At 39.1% G+C, this 26,267-nt stretch overlaps 1 protein-coding gene across 1 annotated transcript in view; it reads right to left on the bottom strand.

Moving 5' to 3' along the window:
- LOC132770668 (guanylate cyclase soluble subunit beta-2-like) overlaps positions 1 to 26,267 on the bottom strand; it is a 29,586-nt gene continuing 3,319 nt past the window's right edge. The window contains exons 2-16 of the mRNA XM_060767880.2: positions 23,937 to 24,010; positions 21,554 to 21,648; positions 20,234 to 20,394; positions 18,601 to 18,700; positions 17,865 to 18,085; positions 16,584 to 16,695; positions 11,903 to 12,006; positions 9,958 to 10,174; positions 8,764 to 9,084; positions 7,707 to 7,855; positions 6,678 to 6,824; positions 5,185 to 5,339; positions 4,131 to 4,345; positions 2,472 to 2,594; positions 1 to 1,361 (exon numbers count right to left, since the gene is read on the bottom strand). Of these exons, the coding sequence (XP_060623863.2) occupies positions 1,207 to 1,361; positions 2,472 to 2,594; positions 4,131 to 4,345; positions 5,185 to 5,339; positions 6,678 to 6,824; positions 7,707 to 7,855; positions 8,764 to 9,084; positions 9,958 to 10,174; positions 11,903 to 12,006; positions 16,584 to 16,695; positions 17,865 to 18,085; positions 18,601 to 18,700; positions 20,234 to 20,394; positions 21,554 to 21,648; positions 23,937 to 24,010 (2,349 nt within the window). The 3' untranslated portion in view covers positions 1 to 1,206. The remainder of the gene's footprint in view (positions 1,362 to 2,471; positions 2,595 to 4,130; positions 4,346 to 5,184; positions 5,340 to 6,677; positions 6,825 to 7,706; positions 7,856 to 8,763; positions 9,085 to 9,957; positions 10,175 to 11,902; positions 12,007 to 16,583; positions 16,696 to 17,864; positions 18,086 to 18,600; positions 18,701 to 20,233; positions 20,395 to 21,553; positions 21,649 to 23,936; positions 24,011 to 26,267) is intronic.

The raw sequence follows: 26,267 nt of genomic DNA, 5'->3' as shown, positions 1-26,267 counted from the left end.
CAATTTCATAAAAAACATTTATTGCCCAAATATAAATGATACATACACCATGAAGGTGCATTCACAGTGACATTCATACAGATAAGAAGACCATACCTGTATATACTGAAACTTGTTGGGATCTACACTAATCCCATCCAGTCATCTACACATTACAGGTAGGGCTGCTGATCTTCCATGACTTTTACTGTCATTGGTTAAAACTAAGTTGTCAAACAGCTGTGGATGCAAACAATCTATTCACCTTCAAGATGAACCACGGTTATTTGTAGTTCTATTTCCATCTCAACACCTGTTTCCATTATCATACAAAATTGCAGTAGGTGGTTCGAGTCTTATTGGAGGACTTAGGAGGAGATGGAAACTATTGACTCTTTATTTCCCACACTGCTTTTCTTCCTGAAACACAATAAACATAGGCCCTGTATTTTGTTTCTTTCGGTATAAAAGTATAAGAAAGGAAACTATTGACACATTGCTGATCTACACTGAGAACAAGATCCTAATTGAAGTCGGTGAATCATAAAGTTGATCCATCCTAATGTGGATGTTTGGGAAGAAAATAGTGGCTATCTGGATGGCAGGCACATCTACTCACCCTTTGGCCAACCAGTTGCTATTTGGGAGCCGTACCTGGGAATTATCCAATGGCCATTTTGCAGCCTGTATGAGAAGGTGCGGAAATATAGAAAAACATCAGAAAAAGAGTCATCTTAACATAGCCCCTGGTTACATCAGCAAAAAAAAAAAAAAAAAAAAACCAAGGGCTTCTGACTGAAATATTTTCTCCACTAGTCACGGAGAAGGGTCAGAATCTGGAGGCCGGTGGTCCTGGACAAACCTTAGCCAAGCTCATATGCACAGTTGTCCTGATTGCATCCAATCACGCTTTCCTGAAATGTCGACACAACACACTTTGGGATAAGACGACCAACCTTTTTTAAATATGCTGATGTGTGGAGGACAAACCTCCTTCTCTCACACATTACTAGATGTCTCAAGTTCATACACATAAGATGAGTCAAGACTGATGGTCAAAATGCCAGCCTTTCTTTCATTATTGCTACCAGTGATTTCAAAATATTTCAATATCAGGAGCACATGCTGTACTACTTGTACACAAAGTCAAGACCCCAAGAGAGCAACAGCAAAATACAACATCACAGAACACACTTCCACCCTTCAGTTTGAAAATTCAAGAGCTGTTTAAAGCATAGTGCAGAAATTGGATCTGATGTTCCTGATCCGTGGTGTTTCTGCTGCTGGTTTGCTTCTTCCTTGCATATGATGAGGATGGGGCTCTTGGTTTGACAGCTGGTCACCTTGAAGACTTGCATAGGATTCAGCATCAAGTGCTCTGACTGTAAAGACACAGTTTTATTCTATAAGAGTGTACCAAAATCATGAATGTCATGAGGGAACATACTAAAGTTTTTGAAACCTGAGTCGCTGTAAATAATGGAAAGGATAATAACTGAGCCCTCTTCTACACTGCCATATAATCCAGAATATCAAGGCAGATAATCCAAATAATCTGCTTTGAATTGGATTATCTGATCCCCCTTCCATACATCTGTATAATATCCCACATTATCTGCTTTTAAATGGATTATATGGATTATATAACTCAGTTCACAGAAGATATTGTGGATTATCAGCCTTGATATTCTAGGTGATATGGCTGTGTGGAAGCGCTCCGTGTCTACACTGTCATATAATCCAGTTCAAAATGGATAATCTGCCCCCGGTGGTGCAATGGGTTAAACCCTTGTGCTGGCATGACTGACAGGTCAGCTGTTCAAATCAGGGGAGAGTGGATTGAACTCCCTCTGTCAGCTCCAGCTCCCCATAAGGGGACATCAGAGAAGCTTCCCACAAGGATGACAAAAAAACATTTGGTGGTCCTCTGGACAATGTCTTTGCAGATGGCCAATTCTCTCACACCAGAAGCGACCTGCAGTTTCTCAAGTTGCTCCTGACACAGAAAAAAAGTCTGGATTTTATACAGCTGTGTAGAAGGGGCCTGAGGGTTCTTCCACACTGCCATATAACTTAGAATATCAAGGCAGATAATGTGCAATATATGCTTTGAACGAAGTTATCTGAGTCTCCACTGCCATATAATCCAGTTCAATGTGGATTTTATACAGCTGTGTGAAAGGGGCCTTGGTGTGATGGTAAGCCCTTCTATTCATGGCTGAGGAACTTCAAAGTTGTGCTATCAGAAAAGACACAAAGGACAGAAACACAACTAATACTCTCAACACAGCTTTTATGCAGCAGCACCTTGAAACATAGACAGTGATAAGATAAGTTCTAGACCTGGTTTCCAAACTGCAAACAGATATGAGACCTTACTTGAAAATCTGAGTGTTGGGACTCCATTTTGCCTTTTGTGGTGCTCCCCTTAGGCTATAGGAGACTAAAGGCACCCTAGGCCCAATCCCATTGAGCATCAGCCTTCTTGATACCTGCTAAATCCTTTGTTCTTGTTTCATTCTTTTCTTTAATGGTGGTATGTGCTTCTGTAGAACTATCTGCATATTTCATCGCTATGATAGGAAGCGATTCTTCATTTGAATTTGGCTGTATATCTTGAAAAAGAGCAGAAAACAAAAGAGCGTAACTATAGAAAAAAAGATTTGTAATAGAATATTGCAATGGAGTGTTGTAGAGGAGGCATTCAGACTGACTGGAATATTAAATATTATTTAATATTCCAGTCAGTCTGAATGCCTCCTCTACAACACTCCAGAAGAACATAAGAAGAACATCCTGGATGAGACCAAAGGCCTATTTATCCTGACATACTATTAACACTAGCCTCTTCCACACAGAGGTATAAGATCTACATGGAACTGGATTATATGACAGTGTTGACACAGATAATCCAGTTTAAAGAAGATATTGTGGATTACCTGCCCTGGTACTCTGGGTTATATAGCTGTGTGGAAGGGATCACAGTGAGCACGCAAATTGCCTATGAAAGCCAATTTGTGAGTGCAACTGCAACTGCCATCTCATGCTCCCAAGCTACTTATATGAAGAATCATAATATTAGTGAAGGTATTATACACCATTCCTGGCTTGTGGTCATTGATGACCCATTCCTACCTGTATTTATCCACTCTCCTTCAAAAACCATCCATACATGTGATTGTATCTTCAAGTTGCTTGTTGACTTATAGTGATGTCACAGGCCCCTTCCACACAGCTGAATAAAATCCCACATTATCTGCTTTGAACCACAGTCCTATATTCCAGAATATCAAAGCAAAATACCCCACAATATCTGCTTTGAACTGGGTTATCTGAGTCCACACTCAGATAATGTGGGATTTTTTGCCTAGATATTTTGGGATATAGGGCTGTGTGGAAGGGTCCTCAGATAACCCTGTTTAAAGCAGATATTTTGGGATTTTCTGCCTTGATATTCTGGGTTATATGGCTGTGTGGAAGGGCCCTAAGACAAGGAATACTCAGAAGTGATTTTTCCCGTTCCTTCCTAAAATATAGCCTACAGTATCTGGTCTTTATGGATGGTCTCCCATTCAACTACCCTGAACAGCTTCCAATTTCAGACAGGATTGGGATCCTTTATGGTATTTAAGCCCCATCATCAACAATTTTATGGCAGTAGATTACACCTTTTATCTATGAACTGCGCAACCCAATATAATTTCCTCTTTCTGCTAACTTTCCATCCCCTATGTAGCTTGCTCAGTATTGGAATGTTTTGTGGATTTCTTCCAGCTTAGAATTTGGACACTTCTGCAAATATAAGGATGCCATCAACCATGTGCAATCATTGTGAAAAGATGGTGGTATAATAAGTTATGATGTCATTCGCTAGACTGCAACTGTTTTCTATTTGCATTTATGATTTTGGTACCATTGCCACAATCACACGTGTCCCTAAAACCCATTTTAAAAGCCAGGCAGCCACACTGAGTGTTGTAGAGCTCATTCACTTGATGCAGCTGCCTGGCATTAAAGCTGTGTTTTATGGGGTGAGATTTGGAGAAGAACTATAGCTATGACATCACAGCTGTGTATCCCATAGAGAATCTCAGTTGTCCCAACACTGATATAAAAATACTAGGAAAAACTTGATGTTTTCCATCCTCTACCTTGTGGATACAACTTCTGAAATTCGTCAGCTTTGCATTCCTGAATCAGTTGAGCAGATTCATGGCTGAGGTCAGGTTCCCTGACTGGCCTCCCCATAATTTCATTCTCTGTTGCAGTTGAATTTTGAACCAGGAAGTAAGTGTGCATTTTTCCTTTGCCCTTCACATCAATTTCTCCTCTTTCCATCATCTCAAAGTTCTTGTCCTTTAAGCACCTGAATCATACAGAGAATAACACGTTTCAGCAGAGAGCATGAAAAACACATTTCAGAGAACAACACATTTCAGCAGAAGGTATGAAAAACGTTTAATATAAGCAACTGCACCAATATGCTTTATTAAAAGTTTGCTTATTACTACACCGTGCACTATGACATTGCTAAGATTTCAGATTTGATTGTCATTACTTTGAAACATTTCCAGTATCGTTGAAGAGTAAACAAATACAGTGTGATGTAATACTGTCAATGGAAATTGGTAGCTTTCATATCTGTTCTGGCTGACACTCTGAAGTGCTCAGCATATTGGGAGATTGGCCACAGCACCTTGAATAACTCACTCAAGCCCTAACTTGAGTCACTTCTCCACTGACTTTAAAAAAGCCCATGAATGCACAAAAAAGGGAGGGGGAGGAAGGAAGGAAAACAAAAAAAAAAGAAAGCCATTTTTGGTTTTGGAAAATGGGCATTTATTTGTTAAACAATGCTAAGGAGTACAACCTATTTCTCAGGTGTGTTGCCATTCTCGGAGACTTCCAAAGGAGTATATTCACAATTTTGTGAAAACAAGGGCAGTCTGGAAGGGATTGTGAGTTGCAGGAAAATAGTCCCTTGGGGGATAGGCTGATTTCATAATTAGTACCAAATGTACTGCCTTTTACTGCTCTAAGGATATTTGAACCACATTCAAATATCTTTAGAGCAGTGCATTGAAAAGTCATTCATGACAGCAGTTCAGTAAAGAGGGATTGCTATGTCACAAGCTGCATGAGCCTAAGGCAATATTTTTATTGGAAAAATGTTAGAAAAGAATGGATTGCATAGAAAGTACTTACTGGTGAACATTGGCACTCAGGTGAATTTTGTTAGGGACTCCATGGCTCTCCATTCGGGATGCTATATTTACAGTGTCTCCAAATAAGCAATAGCGTGGCATTTTTTCTCCAACAACACCAGCAAGGACAGGCCCAGTGTGGATCCCAACTCTGATCTGAGAGAGATTTAATTTTTTTTAAAAAAAATCTTATCTACAACACCTTTAAATTCAAGTGCAACACATCCATTATCTCTAACATGCAAAAAAAATAGTGTCGACCCATAATCCGGAGCTCCTTTTGGTGAAGTCTTTTAAAGCAAAGGCAAGCAAAAAATTACTGAGATCTACTGGTAGATCTTTGAGTACTTTAAACAGACTAACAGAGTCCCTAACTACCAGTAGTAGGAAATGAAAAGTGACTCTATCCCAAATTAGGACACATGGAAAGCAGCATGTTTTAGAGGGCTGAAAGATGTTTGCAAGAGGAATGACTCAGCCATAATTTCTGAGTAAATTCTACTTTTAACTCCGCTAAAATGTTGCAGGAGCTGGGGAGATGTTTAGCTTTTTAAAAAGTAGGGTAAAAAAACAGGTGCTATGCCAGCATTTGTATGTGTATGTACATATGCATGCATGGACCCATTTGTCTCTGATGTTTTTTCTGCATTCCAAGAAACCCAAGCACGACTGCAAAGAGTGAATCACAAGATTATTCTCAGACATCTCATGAGTTCTGAACATCCTTTACAGCTTTGATAAAATCCCATTAAATCCTACTTCTCTACAGTGGATTAATGTGCTGAGGCTACTCAGAACTAATCCTGCAGAGACACTGGGATGCTTGTTTTTCTATTGATGTAGAAGCATATATCGATACAAAATTGGAAAGATATGTGCTGGATCTCCTAGTTCCAGATCCAGATCTCTGTGTGCACTTTGACACTCCTGGATGATCAAAGTTCACTGTAGCTTTTAAAAGAAAGGACAACATTCTTGATACATCCATTTGAATTCAAAAAGCTTCCCTTTGAACTAGAATGTGTACATTAGGAATGGGGAAATATGTGCCCCTTCAGATGTTATTGGATGACAACTTCCATTAACCCTAGTCAGCATAGTGAGTGATGAGGGATTATGGCAATTCTAACCCAATGAAAACATGTAGAATACTGCACATTCCCAAATGCCTGGAATTAGTTATCTTTGCCATGCTTATTGAAACTCTTGTTATTATAAATAATATAATAATAAAGATTATATAGCTCTGGAGATTGGTGCTGGGTCATTTCTGTACATTTTCCCAGACAAACCATGATGTATTTCAGATGCTGGTTTGTTAAGATAATGGAGGACTCAATGAAATTAACCTAAGGGACATTCATTTTGTTGACTTTGCTCTCTAAGTATGGGTGAATTTCTGCCTATTACTGCAGAAAAGTATGAGATTGCATCCAGGGCAAATCATCTTCATTCACAAACAATAAGCAGAAAACATATTACTTTGATACTCACTTGAATGGGGCTTCCAGAAATTGGATTCTTGATGTCTTTGGCTGCTATGATCATTCCTAGAGCAAAGTTGGCAACCCTTTCAGCATGTGTTGATACAGGCACAGGGACACCCCCAACCACCATGTAGGCATCCCCTATAGTCTCCACCTTTAAAAAAGAAGCAGAGACATTCTAAAATGGCAATAATCTCTGTTTGAGCTTCTTTGAAATCATCAAATCTTATTAAAGTGACATCCTAGTCATTTTGAGCTTTGGGCAGAGCAACTCCACCTAGACCTAATTTTCTTATCATGCAGAATGTAACAGCTGGTCAACATTTTTGGGTTGCATGTGCTTTTAATGTTGACAGAAGGATTTATATTTCAAGGCTGAAAGCTGAACATTAATCATCTATCATTCAATGGTCACATCTTACAGCTTCAGGTACACAATAAAATGCATTTTATAGCTGTCAGCTTCAAAAACAAATGTAGGTTTGAAAATACAGTAAGTTTATATCAATGGATATGCCTAAGCCTGATTCATGTCTAGTGTAGTTCCACATCTCTTTTTGCTTCCTTACTCACTCTTTTTGTTTCTTTTCTTTGCAAAGTTGTCCCCAAATTGTATGCATTTTCTGTTACTACCATCACAATTACTATTACCATTATAGCAATTTATCTTCTGGAGATTTTAAAAATCATTTTGTTAAGCTATTGCTATCTCTCGTTGTGGTTTAACTAAGGGTAAGTCATGGACTGGGTGACACAGAAGATGTCTTAGAGGACATCTAAGGACAGTTGGACAACAGGCAAATGATCTAGACAAGGTGAAGGGGAGAACAAGGGCATAACAAGCCAAAAACAACCTATTTCCTTTACTTGTATAGACATTGCTAGAACCTGAAGCCAAAGAAAATAGAAAAAAATACCCCCAGATGCTTTTCAAGATGTAGAAAGGCTACGAAGGAATTATTTTTGACATCTGTTCCCCTTCCTGTATTCATGTTGATATCATGAAATTAACCAGCACAAGAGGCAAAACAAATACCTTATAGACATCATGCACGGTGGTCAGCCTGTCGAATCGTAGATACATTTCATTTAACATGAGGACTATCTGAATAGGTTCACACTGGGCACAAATGTTGGTGAAAGTTACAACATCACTAAATAATATTGTGCATTCTTTGAACTCTCCTGCAAGCAAATATATATAGATACAGATCTATATTAGAAGTCTTTTCATAGTACTATATTCATTTAATATTCTAACATTGACTTATAATAATACCTACTTGTAAGCTATTTTTACCATTGTTTACACAGCTTATTGGTTACTTTGCCAAGGGAAACAGCCCAAGAAGACATAACAAAGGATTATTTAAATACCATTCTGCAGTAAAGGGATCAAAACAGCATATTATCAAATATTTTGTATAATAGCACATTTGAGCCAAATTGACTTTGATCTTGTCATGAAAATTAAGCAAAATTTCAACATTCCATTAAAAAGAAGAGCCATTAGATGACACAAACCATAGACAGAAGGTTCCAAAAGCTAGAAAGAAAGACATGAAGGTAAACACTCCTCTTTTAAACCTGAGAATATCATATTCAACAGTTTACTTCTTCTGGGAATCAAGTTCATCAATTTTTCTGAGCTCCTGTATTCAGATCAATTCAAGCATTTGATATTGGACAGCACACTATACAGTGATTCCCAAACTCTAATTTTCCAGTTGTTTTTGGACTCCCAGAAGTCTTAGCTGCCTTGGCTAATGACCAGTGATTCTGGGAAATGAAGTCCAAAACATCTGGATGATTAGGGTTTGGGAAGTATCGTGCTAATGTTTTAAATAGAATCATGGACAAAGCCTGGGGAAACTATATATTTTTACACTATATTTTCCACAAATTGCACTGCACCACACTCCAGTGACAGTATTAGAGAAAAGGAGAGAATCTGCCTGGACCAACTTGGCTCTGAGTCCCATACATTTTCTCAGCCCTCCCTAGATTCTGAATTTCATTCTTACAACATAAGCAAATTGCATATCATAGCTCTACACATCTCCAAGTTTTTGACCCATATTGTGTGCATTCACCTGCCTCGACTCGTTTCCCTTCTTTGAGCTGGTTGGCCACATGCTTAGGGAGCATGGCATAGAGAAGGGCTTCCGTTTTCTTTTTCTCTTCCTCCAGATGCTTTGACAGGATCCTCAGTTCCTCTTTCTTCCTCTCAAGTTGACTGGACAGCTCCATCTCAGCCAGTCGCTGTTGATTGAGAAGGATCAGATCTCTGGTGACATCATGGGGAGCAATGTCCGCAATGTGCATGTGCCGCTCTTCCAGCTCATGCAATGTGCGTAGGAGAGGGGAGCAGAGGTACAGCATACACTGGACAGACTCCATCCAGATCATCTGTCCTGATTCACACAAAGGCATAGTCATGGGTAGACTTCCTGTACACCATTCTTTTTAGTTTAAATACTTTTAGTGATCTTTTTTGTCATTTCTACATGCTCAGTGGTCTAACCCTCCCCTCCCATTCTCTTCTACTCCATCCAGAACAGAAAATCAGCTAACCCAACTACTGTGAGGAGGGCACCATTTCAGATTTCACAGGGAAAGATTTGGAAGGGGAAAGAGCAGGTTTTTAGCAAGATGATACTTTAAACGCATTTATGTAGAATCTAAACAGCAATTTTTCAAGTCAGTGGCCTTCCTGCAAGGGAGTTGAGCTCACTGGCCTACAAGATTTTGTCCAAATTTATGAACCTCTGATTCAATAGAAACAGTTGTTGTGACTTCTAAAGATTGTTATATGCCCTCTTTTCTTGAGCAGAAGAATCTTGCTTTTGGCAGACATGCCCACTAAGCAAAATATTTCATTCTCTGTGAAAATAGTTGGCCTTGTGGGTATGACCAAAAACAGAGACTGTGTGTCCTGCAGACCTTAGAATGTTATTACCCACCCAATCCCATGACTGAATGTTCATATAACAAATAAATTAAATGCACACAAAAAACTAGCATTTACAGAAGAACAGGCTGAAACCTTTTCCTCTGGTATCTAGCTTTCTCTATGCAAGGTATTTGGGGGATAAAAAAGCACTAGGCCACATGAGTACCCAGCTTTAAGCTGAACTGGTATAAATTTCCAAAGTCAAACAAAGATTTAGCCCTTCAGCGAGAAACAGTTGTGTTCCATAATTACTGCTGAAGCCTACATAGTAAACTTTGATTAGTCACAACAGCATCTCCCAACTGTAAAATTTATTGAGAAAACAAGCAACTACCTCTCAGCTCTAACATTGGACGCTGCTTCCAGGATTCTGGCATCATCTCTCTCTTAGTTCGGAAAACAAATTGGCTGTTGATAAATTTCTGAACACTGGAGATGGTGAATTTCACTTCAGGGCGCACAATACTGAAGTACTGATTAAGACGAATGCCCATAGTTTGAAGGCCAGGAACAATCTTTTGAATGCTGACTCCAGCCTGCTTTACTTTCAGCTTTAAAAAATGTTTTGAAAAAACAACACAAGATTCTTGAGCATTCCTGGAAGATTTTCATGCATGTCCTACTGGAACTTCATTTCATAAATACCTCTGAAACAGATGTTGTTTACATTCTTTTTTCAATGCTTCCGCTTTTGACTATATCCTTCAAGACCACTATATTAATTTCAGTTTTCTCAATTACTCCTTGTTCTGTATCTTTCCTCCCAACACAGAAACTCTTCTAAATCATAGAATACCATGGCCAGGTCCTATTTTTAGTCCCAAACAGAATAGACCCATTGAATAATTGTTCAATAAAAAAAAGTAGTCTATGAGTATATAGTTGGTAGTATTTCAAACAAAAGAAAGTGTGGTATACAGTTAGAGTGTTAGACTAAGACTAAGAACATCGGCTCAAATAAGAACAACTATAAACTTCACTTAATTACCTTGGACTGTTATTATCTTCACTAGACCTAACGTGCAGAATTTCTATGAAGACGGAAATGAAAAGGCACATCATCTATGCAAATTCAGTTCCTCGAGCTATGACAGTATAACAAACAATAAGAACAAATGTATTTGGCAACATTTCTAGGGACTATTAAATTAAGAGTACAGACCACATAACATTCAACAGGTACAAGAAATATTCTATTTTTGTGATTGGTGTAAAAATCACTGTGTATATAACAGTCTTACGTTCTCTGTATATTGCTCAATGCTGTATTATATAAGTTGCATATACGTTCAATGTTGTATTATATAAGTTGCAAAAACATTTACCTCTGTGATTTATGTACTACTGCTTGTAGTGGATTTGTGTCTTTGCAACATCCAACAGGCAACAGTAACAATGAAGTATTTCTAACAATCAACTTCAGGGGGTTTTATTTCTTGGTAAACGTATAGGATTGTGCAGGCATGGAACTAAACAGATCTGGGAAGGCACTCTGCTGAACAACTAGACAATTAGTGATGCTACAGTTTACCCAAGCCTCTGGAAGGAGGAAGAAGGGGGAATAAGAAACACAACACCGGTGCCTGCACACTGCCCAAAAAGAAGTGGGAAGGGACAATGTGGAGTGTGGCTATTGCTTTGAATGCCTGATGGACCAAAGGTAGCATGAGAGAAGAGATCATCTACCACGCTGGAGCCCCAAGTGGCACAATGGGTTAAACCCTTGTGCCAGCAGGACAGGTTCGAATCCGGAGAGTGGAGTGAGCTCCCGTCTGTCAGCTCCAGCTTTTCATGCGGGGACATGAGAGAAGCCTCCCACAGGATGGTAAAACATCTGGGCATCCCTTGGGCAATGTCCTTGCAGACAGCCAATTCTCTCACACCAGAAGTGACTTGCAGTTTCTCAAGTCGCTCCTGACATGAAAATAAAATATATTTTAAAAAAATCTGCCACAACCCAGTTCAAAACAATAGCCATGCTTCATGTCACCCCTGCTTCCTTCTGTCTTAGCATAGTGTAAGGAGGTTGCTGGAAGACCTGTTGTTGCTATTGTCTTCCACAGGTAGAAGTGTGCCTGAATGCATATTTATATGTTCACATGAAGGGAGGTATTAGCACTGAAATGTAACCATATTAGCTGTATTTTTTAAGAACTGAGACAAAGTTTGTGAATGGGGGGCCATTTCTGGACTGACAACTTCTAAGCTTTGGGCATTTTAAGTGTCTGTATATCTGGTTCACATATAACAGGAAGCATGTTATCATTAGTTTGACATACCTCTTCATCAAAAACAATATGGAAAGGAAGCCCGTTGCAGAATGTCTTTGGATCTATCCAGAGGTTCTTAGGGTAGACAGGATCAAATGCTCTTAGAAGCCGTCCTGCAGCATGGAAAGCAAGGAAAGGGTTAGCTCTTCATATAATTTGCTGATGAAAACAGCACCTGTGATTAGCGTGATTTTGCACAAGGTTTAATCTTCATTCATAAATAAATATCCTTTGCTGTGCCAAATGTGCTTTCAGTTGGAGCCCAAAAAGGCATGAACTCTTTTATCCATTGAACTTTAATGTGCCTCTTTTTCCTTCCTCTAGCACTGCAATTTCTAATCATATGGATATAATAAAATTGCAAGTACTGTATTCTTTAGGTACAAGCTCATCAATTATTCATTGGAAATTGGAAAAGACTAAAAAGATCTCAAATTTGGTGGGAGGAAAATGCTTGCATGAGAGATTTGATATCTTGAAGCAATTAGACTTAAGTCATTATTCTTCAAATATACAAATATAAACATATTTGTATTAAGCAGGTTGAACACAGCATGCATAGTAAATACAAATAAAAATATTTTGTTTATTATAGTTGATAGTCGGTGTACATAGTGATGAAAATGAGAGAGAAGTGGCAAGAAGTGCTGCCATACACAACTACATTGCCGACTTAATGCAACATTGTACCATGCCATTCAGGCTGCCTCTGAAATCCCAGTAAATCCAGTGACATCAGTGACAAATGGGTATGCAATGGCAGGTGCACCTGTAGTGGTTATTTATTTATCGTGTCATCAGCAACCATTGAATTACAATTCTGACAGAGCAAAACAAACACACAGATTAAAAAGGAAAAGGAAAAAAAAAACACAGATTTTGCAAATTTGGTATTTGGTTAAATGTCTTTTGACCAGTATCTGGCCACTTGGAGTGCCTCTGGTGTTGCCGCAAGAAGGTCCTCCATTGTGCATGTGGCAGGGCTTAGGGTGCATTGCAGCAGGTGGTCAGTGGTTTGCTCTTCTCCGCACTCGCATGCCGAGGATTCCACCCTGTAGCCCCATTTCTTAAGATTGGCTCTGCATCTCGTGGTGCCAGAGCGCAATCTGTTCAGCGCCTTCCAAGTCGCCCAGTCTTCTGAGTGCCCAGAGGGGAGTCTCTCATCTGGTATCACCCATGAATTGAGGTGCTGGGTTTGGGCCTGCCACTTTTGAACTCTCGCTTGCTGGGGTGTTCCAGCGAGTGTCTCTGTAGATCTAAGAAAACTATGTCTTGATTTAAGTCGTTGACGTGCTGGCTGATACCCAAACAGGGGATGGGCTGGAGATGTCTCTGCCTTGGTCCTTTCACTATTGGCTGCTACTTCCCGGCGGATGTCAGGTGGTGCAATACCGGCTAAGCAGTGTAATTTCTCCAGTGGTGTAGGGCGCAGACACCCCGTGATAATGCTACCTGTAGTGGTAGCACTTGTAAAACCCTGCTTAGGCCACTGTGAACTGAACACAAAATTGCATAGCAACAAGATCTAACATATGTATATGACACTGTGGTGATAGCCCAAAATCTATCTAAAATTAGAAAGTAAATAATAGTCTTAAGACCAATGTGCTTCAGTTGAGAAATACTAATATCTCTTTCTTCAAGAACCATTAAAGGGGGATACGTTTTTAGTTGAATAGACCCAAAAGGTGCCTGTATCCATAAATCTTGTATTAACTTACAGATGAAATAAAATTTAAAAAGAATATTAGAGTAAACTAAATGGAGCTACATACATATTTTATACATCCCGAGAATTCTCTCTCTCCTCAGAAGCCACCCTTTTTTGCTTTTGATTTGTACAATGGCCAGGTCTAGTCCAAGTCATTTTGCTGCCTGATTCCCAAAGCAAGCTGACATCTTAATTTAGCACTTTTAATGAAACCTTATTCAGCCTTGACAGCAGTGGGCCAAACTTAACAGGCACATTTATTCACCATGTTTTCTCTACCATCATCTGCTCCTTCGCCTAATAATAGCATCAGGATGGGATGTCACAGAATTTCATATGCCAAAATGGACCTGTCCAAGCCTTCTGGGGTTTTTTTTTTTATCATGTCAGAAGCAAATTGAGAAATTTGCTTTTGACATGCTTCTGACACAATTGGTTCTGGTGTGAGATAATTGGCTGTCTGCAGAGACCCAGGGGACGCCCAGATGTGGGAGGCTTCTCTCATATCTTCTCTCAATGTATGGGAAGATGGGGAGGCTTCTCTCAATGTATGGGAAGATGGGGCTGATAGACGGGAGCTCACCCTGTTTCATGGATTTGAACTGCCGACCTTCAAGTCAGCAGTTAGCAACACAAGGGTTTAACCCACTGTGCCACCGCAGTTCCATAAACCTTATGTTTATAACTTAATATAAACATATTAAGATATTAGGAAGACAGAAGACAGGCAAAGGAAAAATGTGACCCTATTTCATCTCATGTCTTTAAGCTTGCTTATAATGAGGAATAAGAATTCATGGCCTAATAAACAAAAATAAATACTGAGGAGCAATATGAACAAAGCATAATTTCAAGAAGAGATGCCTCAATAACAGTTAAAGAGAAGCAGAATGCATGCAGAGCCCTGATTAATCAGACTAAAAGGCTCTTATCAAGCATTCTGTTCACACTGTAACCAGCCAGGTAACTATGGCAAGCCTACATTCAGGACATGAATGCAATAGCATCCTTCTGATCATGCTCCCAGGCAACTTTTATTCAGGGACGCACTATCAATCACACTAGGGTAATCCATCATGGCTATTAGCTTCACCCCCCCCCCCCCCCCCCGAAATTCTCATGGTGGTTCGTGAAAAGGCCTTACTGGTGCATTATTTAAACTGTTATGTTTATTCATATCATGATCTGATCACCATACTCAATATATCCCATATGCATGGGGGTATTGGGGTAATGATACAAAAGGTTTGCTAGGCTAGACCCTCTTTCACCCAGACTCAGCCCCCCCGAAACTCAGCCCCCCCCCGAAACCCCCCCCCCTGAAAAAATTCACACCCCCCCCCCCCAAATGAAATCCTGGCTACGGCCTGCTTCAGATAACAAGATCTTGGCAGGAATTCATAGTCACAATTACAAATGTGTAACCTAGAGTTCATAACTGATTTTTTATTCGTGATCAGTGACATATTCAATACTGCATGGAAATAACAGGGACTGTAAAAGTCACCCAATCATCACTTACTGGACAGCAACTACTGCAAGTTATGGAGGTTTGTTCTTCTACCAATCAAGATCACTCGTGTGAGGAGACACTGCAACAAGAAATCCTATTTTCAACTGTTGCACTGAAGATCATTTGTGGGAGAGAGAGAAAAGATCAGTCTCCTTCATTCCAATTGGTAAAAGAGCAGACTGACATTTTTTGCAGATGCACCTGTAAGTGGGAAGGAGCAGCATATAGGGAGAGCACAATTTCCATTATGTCATCTCCATTGGCTGCTAGTCTGCTACTACTAAGATCTACAGAGACACTCGCTGGAACACCTCAGCAAGCGAGAGTCCAAAAGTGGCAGGCCCAAACCCAGCACCTCAACCAATGGCTGATACCCAATGAGAGACTCCCTCCTGGGCACACAGAAGACTGGGCGACTTGGAAGGCATTGAACAGACTGCGCTCTGGCACCACGAGATGCAGAGCCAACCTTCAGAAATGGGGCTACAAAGTGGAATCCTCGGCATGCGAATGTGGAGAAAAGCAAACCACTGACCACCTGCTGCAATGCACCCTGAGCCCTGCCACATGCACCATGGAGGACCTTCTTGCAGCAGCACCGGAAGCACTCCAAGTGGCCAGATACTGGTCAAAGGACATTTAACCAACTACCAAACTCACAAGATGTGTATTTTTCTGTCTGTTTGCTTTGTTTCTGTTAGAAATGTAATATATAATGGACTGGTTGCTCTGACACGACAAATAAAAAATAATAAAATAAATACTGAGTACAATTTAAAGTGCTGGCTTTAGCCTATAAAACCCTAAACTGTTCTGGTCCAGCTTACCTGTCTGAACATATCTCCCTTTATGAACCAGTTCGAGCATTAAGATTGGCCGGGGAGGTCCTGCTCTTGGTGGGGATGAGAGACATGGCCTTCTTGGTGGTGGCCCTTGGCTGTGGAACTCCCTCCCCAGCGATCGGCTCCCTCTCTCCTGGGGTTCAGAAAATAACTCAAAACCTGACTATGCAAGCAAGCATTTGGTAAGTGATAGCACTACTGAAGCAGCTAAATGACAATCACGGGGTTGATGCAATGTCCAATATGGCTAATATGTTGATGTTGATGTGTTGTTTAGTTTTAACAGTTGTAATTCATAGTTATATGTTATGTTTTAGATATGTTATGTATTGCTTTTATATGTTTAGCATTGAATTTTTGCCAATTATTATGCTGTAAACCGCTTTGAGTCCCCTCAGGGGTGAAAAAAGTGGTATAGAAAAAAGAACTTAATTAATAAATACATACAGAAAAAGACCATCTACACTTCCTAAAGCTCACTTGAGAAATGATGGCATAACAGTCATATACATATATAAATACATCACTTTGTTTATCCAATGAGAATAAACATGGAACTGGTGTAGTTAAATGTCAAACTATTTTTTTTACTGACTCATATTTTGGAAATATATGTTTGTTTACCTTTTCCTATTGTTACAATTCCTCGGATTGTTTCCCAGTGACTTTTCTTCATAGGACAGGGAGAAAGGAGATTTGTTTTATCTCTGATTTTATTCATGGCTCGATCAAGATCCTGTGAAATAAATAAATCCAAAAGTATGATAATATATTATCTTCAAAGTGATTTGGATATCTTTAGTGAAGAAACTTAACAAGGATTATACATTAGCTAGGAAATAAGACCAAAAAGAAAATAATGTTTTGTATTCCCTCCCTCATGTTTGGGGTAAGTTTGGAACCTGTGTAAGTAGAATTCATTATTTCAGACTACTCCCCCCCTCCAAAAAAATCCTTTAAAAATGATGGATTTTACTTTTACGTCTTTTTTATTGTACAAATCTTTGGGGAAATATTTATAATGCTAGGGGTACAGTATAACCTAATTTCTAAAATATTATGCTGGAGAAATCACAAGTGAAACAAAAAAAAATACTGTAGGTGCTACATCCTAATGACAGCATCAACTAAGTTCAAATCAGTTCATTTGTTTTCTTAGATTACCATCTCTAAAATAAAGAAAGTTAAAGGTTTCCCCATGACATTAAGTTCAGTTGTGTCTTACTCTGGGGGTTGGTGCTCATCTCCATTTCTAAGCCGAAGAGCCGGCATTGTCCATAGACACCTCCAAGGTCGTGTGGCCAAGTGTCATTACCTTCCCACCGGAGTGGTACGTATTGATCTACTCACATTTGCATATTTTTGAACTGCTAGGTTGGCAGAAGCTGGGGCTAACAGCAGGAGCTCACCTCACTCCCTGGATTTGAAACGTGACCTTTTGGTCAGCAAGTTCAGCAACTCAGTGATTCAACCTACTGTGCCACTGGTGGCTCCATCTCTACCTGAGAGTAATCTATACATTGAAATCAGTGAGACAATAGTATTGAAAATGCATCCAGGATTGGATGAATGCTCATTTTTGTGGGGCAAAATTTGAACTGGTCAGAATATTTTTAAAATAAATCATCATAATTGTAAAAGTAATGCTTCCCCGTTGATTTTAAATGGGTTCTTGTACCAATGAGAATCCTAATGCTGATTATAATGGCAAATGCAGCTAATGCACACTACAGTAAGACAAGAAAAATGTATTTCTGCTATATGAATGCCACTATCAATATAGGCTCCAGAGCAAAACCGAAGCTTTGTCTCTACTGTTTTGGTTACAATTATGAAACACCTTTCATGCTTCATTTTATGTATGCATTGTTTCTAATGTTTTTATTCAGAATAAACACACAGTACCTCTTTATTTAGTTGTTTCTCCACCTGGGTTCCTGAACTTGAAAGATATTGTGGAGAGGTAGAGAACCTATTTCTCCTTTTGTATGAAAACACAGGTTTTTGTGTTACTAGGAAAACAATATGTTCCTTTTTTCCAGTTCTTTCTTCTTCTTCTGTTTGGTTTACTATTTCCATGGAAATTTCAATGTTGAAAAAATCCAAGGCCGCTGCACCAATTATGCCTGAAGCAGAGGAAAAATATTACATTCTGATTCTTTTCTAATATTACTATAATGACTTATGGAGAGCAATTCCAGCGCAGAAGTAACCATAGTAAATGTGCTGAAGACTGAAAACCTATTTAGGATTGTAAGAGTGCTTAAAACTGTTGATCGAATGACTACTGCCATTTTTAACGGTATCTAGGCATTGCTAGTTCAAATCCCATAAATCTAAGCAATCTAAAGTTTAGATTAGAACTATTAAACAAGTAAGACGTCAGTTTAGCCATCTTAAGCTTATTTCGGTGGATTTATTCTATGCACAACACTGGGTCAACATCATAAGGAATAAAGAAGTCTCTTTAGTGAATGGTTTAATCATGCAATCAATTAATGAGTGCATAAATAAAGGAAAGTATAAAGGTGTGAAAAAACACCGGAAAGGCGAAAGCATGATGGGTGCGGGAAATTTGGGAGTATTGATTCAATGGCTCTCAATTAGCTTTCCAACATTTACTACAGAGAAAATTACATACCTGGAACAATGTGGCACAAGCCTCGTCTGTCTGAATAATAATGCAAATGCATTGACCCGTCTCCATTCTTTTCCACCCTAAATGAGGGGGCATTCATTTTCTGAAAAACACTCAAAACATCAGTTTGAAAATGACACATCCTGCATCCTCAGACATTTCCTAGGTGGAATCTGGGATATGTGTGGCCAAGCAATTTCAGAGAGTGGTCAAGATGACCAAAAAAAAAAAGATTAATTAGGAAGATTAGGCAAACCAGAAGAAAAAAATCTTAGACCTTTCATCTCTTGAAAAATTGGGATGACCAAGGGTGAATCAATACTGTCCCTCACCAAACTGGGGCAGTTGGAGGGTACGCATATTTGAAGGTCAACTCCACAGTGTGCGGAAACAGCAACTGCCACTGCGCTATCTTCTGGCCACATTAAGCCAAAGAACTGAGCTTTGATGGCTTCACCAAATTAGAATTATGATATGATTAAAACAATGCATCCTGATAACAATATTATTTTCTAAAGCCAAAGCGGCAGTGCTGTTTCAGATGCATCTCTCTTAATACCCTGAATGTGATGACTAAGTTCTCTCGCTTCAGAAATATGAAGCCATCACCAACACATTCTGCTAATTATAGGACACTAGAAAATTTACTTAGCATTGCCTACGCTGAGGATTTAATTTATTTGGGCAATACAAATAAAGTGATTTTACTAATTAGATCAATCTTTTATAGGTGCATCCAGGCATGTAGCCAGGGGGGGGGCTCGGGGGGCTTCAGCCCCCCCCGAAATTCTCATGGTGGTTCGCGAAAAGGCCTTACTGGTGCAATATTTAAACTGTTATGTTTATTAATATCATGATTTGATCACCATTCTCAATATATCCCATATGTATGGGGGTATTGGGGTAATGATACAAAAGGTTTGCTAGGCTAGACCCTCTTTCACTCAGACTCAGCCCCCCCCGAAACTCAGCCCCCCCCCGAAACCCCCCCTGAAATTTTTTTAGCCCCCCCCGAAACGAAATCCTGGCTACGGGCCTGGGTGCATCCATACTGCAAAATTAAAGTGCTGCTACAGGAGTTAGATACCACTTTGCTGTGGCTCCATTCTATGGAATCATGGGATTTGCTGTATGATGACTTTGAATTTTTAGAGCATTCATTTGAACAACAGTATTTTTGCTCCCTGGAAGATAATCCTAAATATCTCAGAAAACTACAAATCCCAGAATTCCAAAGGATAGCTAAAACAATTAAAGTGAAATACAATGATGTAATTGTGTGACTACACCTTATATCACTGTGTCTTTTTATTACTCCTGAGATGGATTCCAATCACAAAATTTCATAAAAGATTGAGCTGTATCCCTCATCCTTAAAATTTGTTTCATATCAGATTCAGTGCAAAATGGACCCCAAAAAGGCACACATATGTACCACACACACTTTAAAAAACCTGTTTTTGAATTGGTCTCAAACTTTAGCATTTTTTCTCCCAAAAAAGAAACAGTGGCAAAGAGCTCATAGCAGCTATAGCTGTAGTACCTGGGGAAAAGAGCTTAATCCTTTGAGGACCTGCTACAATCTTGAGGAAAACCTCCTTTATGAAGATGGATAAGGGGGTTGGACTATACTTACCTGGTAAGATAGACTCAGGTAACTATGCAAGGCATCCAAATTCTCTATAAATTCATAGAGATTTCCTCCCAGAGTTCTCAGCATATGGTCATAACCTGACCGCTTACAGAATTCAAAGAAATATTCTCCAAACTGCTTCAGGACCATATCTGGGGGAACATCTGAAGAAATAAATGTACATTAGCATAACAAAACTAGCATGTTTAAAAAATAAAAACTTAACTGAATTCAGATAAATGAGAATACTTTGATTCACATCGCTTTAGGCAATAAAGTCATGATGTATCAGCATTCTTACCTTTAATTGATGTGGGATCTATCTAAATTACACTTCAGTTAAGGTAAAACATACAGAATCAAAGCAACATGGAGCTTTTTGTCTGTAAAGGGAAGCATGTGGGCACAGAGAAATTATGCAGTATTTTGGGGGAAATGGCTGTATTTTAGATGATATTTCTCAGACTCTACTAACCAACGTGGTCACTGAGGATTCTGGAAGTGGTAGACCAAAAAATAAGTATTCCAAATTTCAAGCTAAAAGAGGTCCAATTGTTGCCATGGCTCCAAGAACCTGATGCCTTTGAACAGCATGGATACCTCATTATTTAGCTTCAATGTCTACCCAATATGCTCCCCCCCCCCCCCCCCCCGTATGTACTATTTTCATACCTGGAGTTAGCAAAATCTGAGAAGAGTCTGATATTGAACTTCAAACATTTCTTAAAGTGTCTCCCTGCCTTCTTCTTTCCATGATAATTGGAGCACAGGTTGAGGCTATCTTAGAAATTTTCAGATCACTGCGATTCAGATGATGGCTGAATTATAACCATTTGCACTTCAGAATTCATGTCCAATGAGGTCCACCAAATTTTTTATATTATAGGTATATATACACACACAACCACATTATTGGGGTGATAAATATGTGGTCCTCCAGCTGTTCTTGAACTAGATTTCCCAAGTTCCTTCAGCATTGGCTAGGGCTGGAGGGAGTTACAAGCAACTAGAGTTTGAATGCCAGCTCAACCAGGAAGGCAACTGGGTGGCCTTGGGCTAGTCACACTCTTTCAGCCCCAGGAAAAGGCAAGGGCAACCACCTTCTGAACAAATCTTGCCAAGAAAACCCCATGATTGATTCATCTTAGTGCCACCATAAATCAGAAGCAGCTTGAAGGCACAAAACAACTAAACATCTAATTTATTTTCACTCATTGGTTCTGATGCTGAAATTGGCATTTTACAGTATCATAAATAAAAAGGACAACTTTTAAAAATCAACAGAAAATATGTTATATTGCCCCATTCCCTCAAAATGCATACCCAGAATTTTGCATGCCTTGTCAATGAGTTGCATTGTGATATCATCTCTGTAAACTTCAAAAGTCAAAAAAGTATCCTCTACTCCAGTTTGAACTCTGTAATAAAATTACAAATATTGTCATTAGTAACATATAATTAATATTATAATTACAGCTGGTAAAGGATCATCAAGCAACCTCAGTGAAATGGGAGCAGATTAATTCAACCCAGATAATAGTTTTTCAACAGAATAATAGCCATCAGGTGATTTTCTACTCCTGAAAAACAGAATTTTGAAATAACATCCCCCTCATAAATGGAAAGCATGGAGACTTAATAGAATGTGCATATGCAAAAATGAGGGCCACAATTTCCCTACATTTCAATAAGAAAGGGCCCTACATCCTTAGCACTGTACGGTATATTTCAAAGGAAGGAACTGAATCTACTGTACTACTGAGTAATTCTTGAAATTAATGGGATCACTTGAAAAGATACACACACACACACACACATATATATATATATACACTGTATATATATCCATCAATAGTGTGCCACCAGCAAACTAATTTACATATTTAATCAGTAAGAAATAGTAATCACTAAGAAATAATTATGATCAATCAGGGCGGCTTCACAACAAGCAATCATTCAAGTGGTAGCCACAATATTTAAACATATTTTAAAACAGTTCATTAAAATACATTACATTAAGAAACATTTGATTAAAATCATGCCGGTTTAAAATCAGTGTCTTGGACAGTCCACTGTCATACATATCACACTGAGTCTTATTCCTGATTGCTACTGCTACTGTTCAAATGCTTGGTCACATTACCAGGTCTTGAGTTTCTTTCTAAAGGACAGGAGGGAGGTCGCCAATCTGATGTCACTGAGGAGAGAGTTCCACAGACGAGGAGCCACCACTGAGAGGGCCCTGTTTTTTGTTCCCACCAGTCACATTTGTGATGGTGGTGGGATCGAGAGCAGGGCCTCTCCAGCTGATCATAAACTTTGTGATGATTCATAGGGGGGGGGCGGGGGGGGGCGGGGGGGGGGGGGGGGGGGGGGGGGGGGGGGGGGGGGGGGGCATATCTTTGCCAAATCTGAACTTTATATTTAATCTTCAGAACAGTCAAGCGAATGTTTCCTTTGTTATCTTTAGCAAATAAAGGAGAAAGTGAGTGGAAACATATTTCTTTTTGCTTACAGTTATTGACACTTAAAGCTGTCAGCTGTAATAACTCTGAGAAGTGATGAAACTTCATTCCTGTATAATGACTCTTTTGCTACTAGACAAGAAGTCAACATGCAGTTAGAAACATGTTTACCCAGAAACAGCCATTTGGAATCATGAGATGAAGCAATTGCTGCCTTTGTCTCAGTAATTATTTTGAACTATCCATACCATGGGGGGGGGGGGGCATTTTGCTACAGTGATATGTCATCTGCCACTATAAATTCTTTGTTTAAGTATTGCTTACCAAAAGGCTCTTTCACTATGGGGTACCATACTGAGTCAATGTTGAAATTTACTTAAGGTATTTTCAAATCTTAGCAGTCCATGTGTGCATTTTCCTTTTAGAGGTGTTAACATTCCTTCAGTTTGAAGCAGTTTATATATTTATTCTATCAAGTCTGGGGAAGTCTATGTTTCCATTGTGAAGACTGAATTTTTCCTCAATAGTGTTACTAGTCTACTTCCAAAATACATGTAAGGTTCCCCTCTGAGTGCTGGGAATTCTAATGTAGAAGGGCTAAAATTAGAATAATGCATCTTTAGCCTGAACCATAGGAAAGTCCCTGCCAGACAGCAAAAACAACAGTGATATGAGTGAGAATCAGTGGCTAATGATGGTCTAACAGATCAGCTCACTACTGCACGCATAAATACATACAATACATTTTCTTATTCACTTAATTAGAGAATGGGAAACATGACGTTCACCAGATGTTGTTGGGCTGCAGCTTTTGGCAGCTCTCATTACTCACTATGCTGACTAGGGATGCCACGAGTTACAATCCAGAAACACCTGAAGAACATTCAGATCTAGATAGTCTTTGCTCAACAATATCTTGAGGTGGCAAAAAAAAAAAACCAATGGAATTCTAGGCTACAAGATTACAGTGTCCAGACTGAGTAGTTCTACTCTATTCTGCTTTGGTCAGACCTCACATGGAATTCTGTGTCCATTTCTGGGTCTGGTAGTTCAAGAAGAAAGTTGACAGAGGAAGGCAACCAAGATAATCAACGATCTGGAAACCAAGCCCATAGAATCTTGGTTATTACATGCAGTATGTGTCCACGTAGGTGAGCATGGATCAGAAAGAATTATTCAATGACTTCTGAAATTCTTCTAGCCCTGAAAGACAATAAATAAATTTTGAAAAGCTAAAGTACCTTAGTTTTTCCCATATCTCTTCGCCATACTTTTCAACCACCAGAGACTTCAGGCATGTATTTATGAAGCCATACTGCAAAAGTAAATGAAAGAAAAACAAGGAGAGAGATTACAGAAGGGCAGTTTGTTCCATTTGAGTTTACTGTATTGGAATTTATTTATTTATTTATTTATTTTAAAACATTTATATTCCACCCTTTTCACCCTGCCAGGGACTCAGGGCAGAGCACAACATATATACGGCAAACAGTCAATGCCGGAACGTACAATAAATTATAAACATACATAAACATTATGTATAGTTTTTTGGTTATTTGTTTGATTACTCGGAATCATATACTATATCCCTCCAATCCTTTTGCATGGTTATGGACAGCCCTCTTTGTTTGTAAACACATACATATAATCAAGACAAGTGCAATGGATTTTCTTCCCAGCTGATGTTTCCAGTACACAGCTGGAATGCAACAGCATTGTGCACAATATTTGACTGACCATCTCATAAAATGTCTCCCATGAATGTTTTAGTTCTGAGTGAATTTAGCAATAAAATGTGATTCTGGGGACTGAAATATGAAGTTTAATTTTGTACAATGTACAATGGTTGTGCTAATATAATTGCAAACACGTTTATGTGATAGGGGACTTGTGCAAAAAACAGGTCTGCCTTGCAATAAAATGGTTGGACTCAGGCTGTTACACATGTACTCCACAGCAAAGATACGCTGGACAGAACCACACAACTTGTTTTGATTGGAATGAGTCATATCCCTCACAATTTCTTCCTGACTATATCTGAATTTCTTTTATGCGTTCTAGTTTGTTGTCTGCATTACATTTCCAAATATATCACTTCATGGGAAAAATGCAGTTTATTCCAACATGACTGTATCATTCAAAATATGTCATTTTCCTACAGTGCAATCCTACACATATTCATTTGTAGTACATTTTCTGTGTAAGCATGTCCTCTATGTTTTTCATGAAATGTTGTGTGAGTCCCTGACACTCTGTATCTCATATTCTCATTTCACTATTTCAAATGTGAAATATATACCATTCATTCAGGTTCAGTAAAATCAGATATATTTTTCCAGACCACAAACTAAACATGGAACAATAGCGTAATGTGGCAGCCAAAAAAAAAAAGGCAATGCAATTTTGGGATGCATCATCATGAATACAATCTCCAGGCTAAGGGACAGAATGGCAGTATTTCATTCTGCTGTTGTCATACCTCACTTAGAATAATGTGTCCTTGTCTGGACACAACAGTTTGAGAAATATACTGACAAGCTGGACTATGTACAAAGGAGTGAAAAAGATGAAGATAGGCTTGAGGGATTAGGTATGCTTAGACCAAAATTAGGAGGTGATATGATAGCCATGGTATGGTGTGGTTGAAGCATTGGACTATAACTCTGTAGACCACAGCTCAAAACTCTGTGCAGCTGTGGAAATTGTTGGGCTTCATCCCTGGTCTGCACAAGTCTCTTGTGTCATCAATTTTCCAGACCTCAATTAGTAGCTAGACTAGAGGTAGTATCAGGTTGAGGAATTCCTCCCCCCACATACCTAAGCATGTTTTCCCAAAAGGGCTTTGTCTTCTCTCTTCCTGCCAGCCACTGTCTCCTTTCTCCTTTGATGATGGAGCAATGGAATTCTTTGAGGGAACTTCCTCTTTAAGTTTTATTGCCCTGAGTTAACCATGCGGTTTCCATTGTCTCTTCTGCCTTTTCTTCCTTTCAGTAAGGATGCATTTTGCTTCTCTCTAGGCAAAATGTAGCTGCATGGATCTTTTTACCTTTTACCGCCTTTAGAAGGCAAGATTTTGTAAGCTAGCTAGCTCCAAGACCTTTTCTATCAAGAATGTATTTATTTTACTTCAATAAATATAACCTATAGTTCTGACTCTGAAATAGTGGTCTATCCTAAGATATAGAAGGCTATCCTACTTTGCCACACATAAGTTTCTGCTGGTTATGAAGTTTACTTCTAGTACTCTACTATATTTATGGCAGAGTCACCCCAACTGAGGGTTATTTTGAGTGTAACAGCTCAGATTCCCCAACAGAATCTCACTGGGTTTTCTTGGGGAAGTCACACACTCTCAGCCTCATAAAACCATGTGATAGGTTCATGTTGGATTGCCATAAGTTGCAAATGACTTGAAGGCATACAACAAGGATAGCCATGTCATTAGAACATAGAATAAGCTTGTTTTCTACTGCTTCAGAGATTAGGACAAGATCCATTGCACTCAAATTACAGAAAATAATTTCCACCAAAATATTTGGAAGAAATTCTTGACCATAAGAGCTGTTTGCATG

Source organism: Anolis sagrei, chromosome 3, assembly GCF_037176765.1.
Source record: "Anolis sagrei isolate rAnoSag1 chromosome 3, rAnoSag1.mat, whole genome shotgun sequence".
Lineage (NCBI taxonomy): Eukaryota > Metazoa > Chordata > Lepidosauria > Squamata > Dactyloidae > Anolis > Anolis sagrei.
This window is presented reverse-complemented; position numbering and strand designations above follow the sequence as displayed.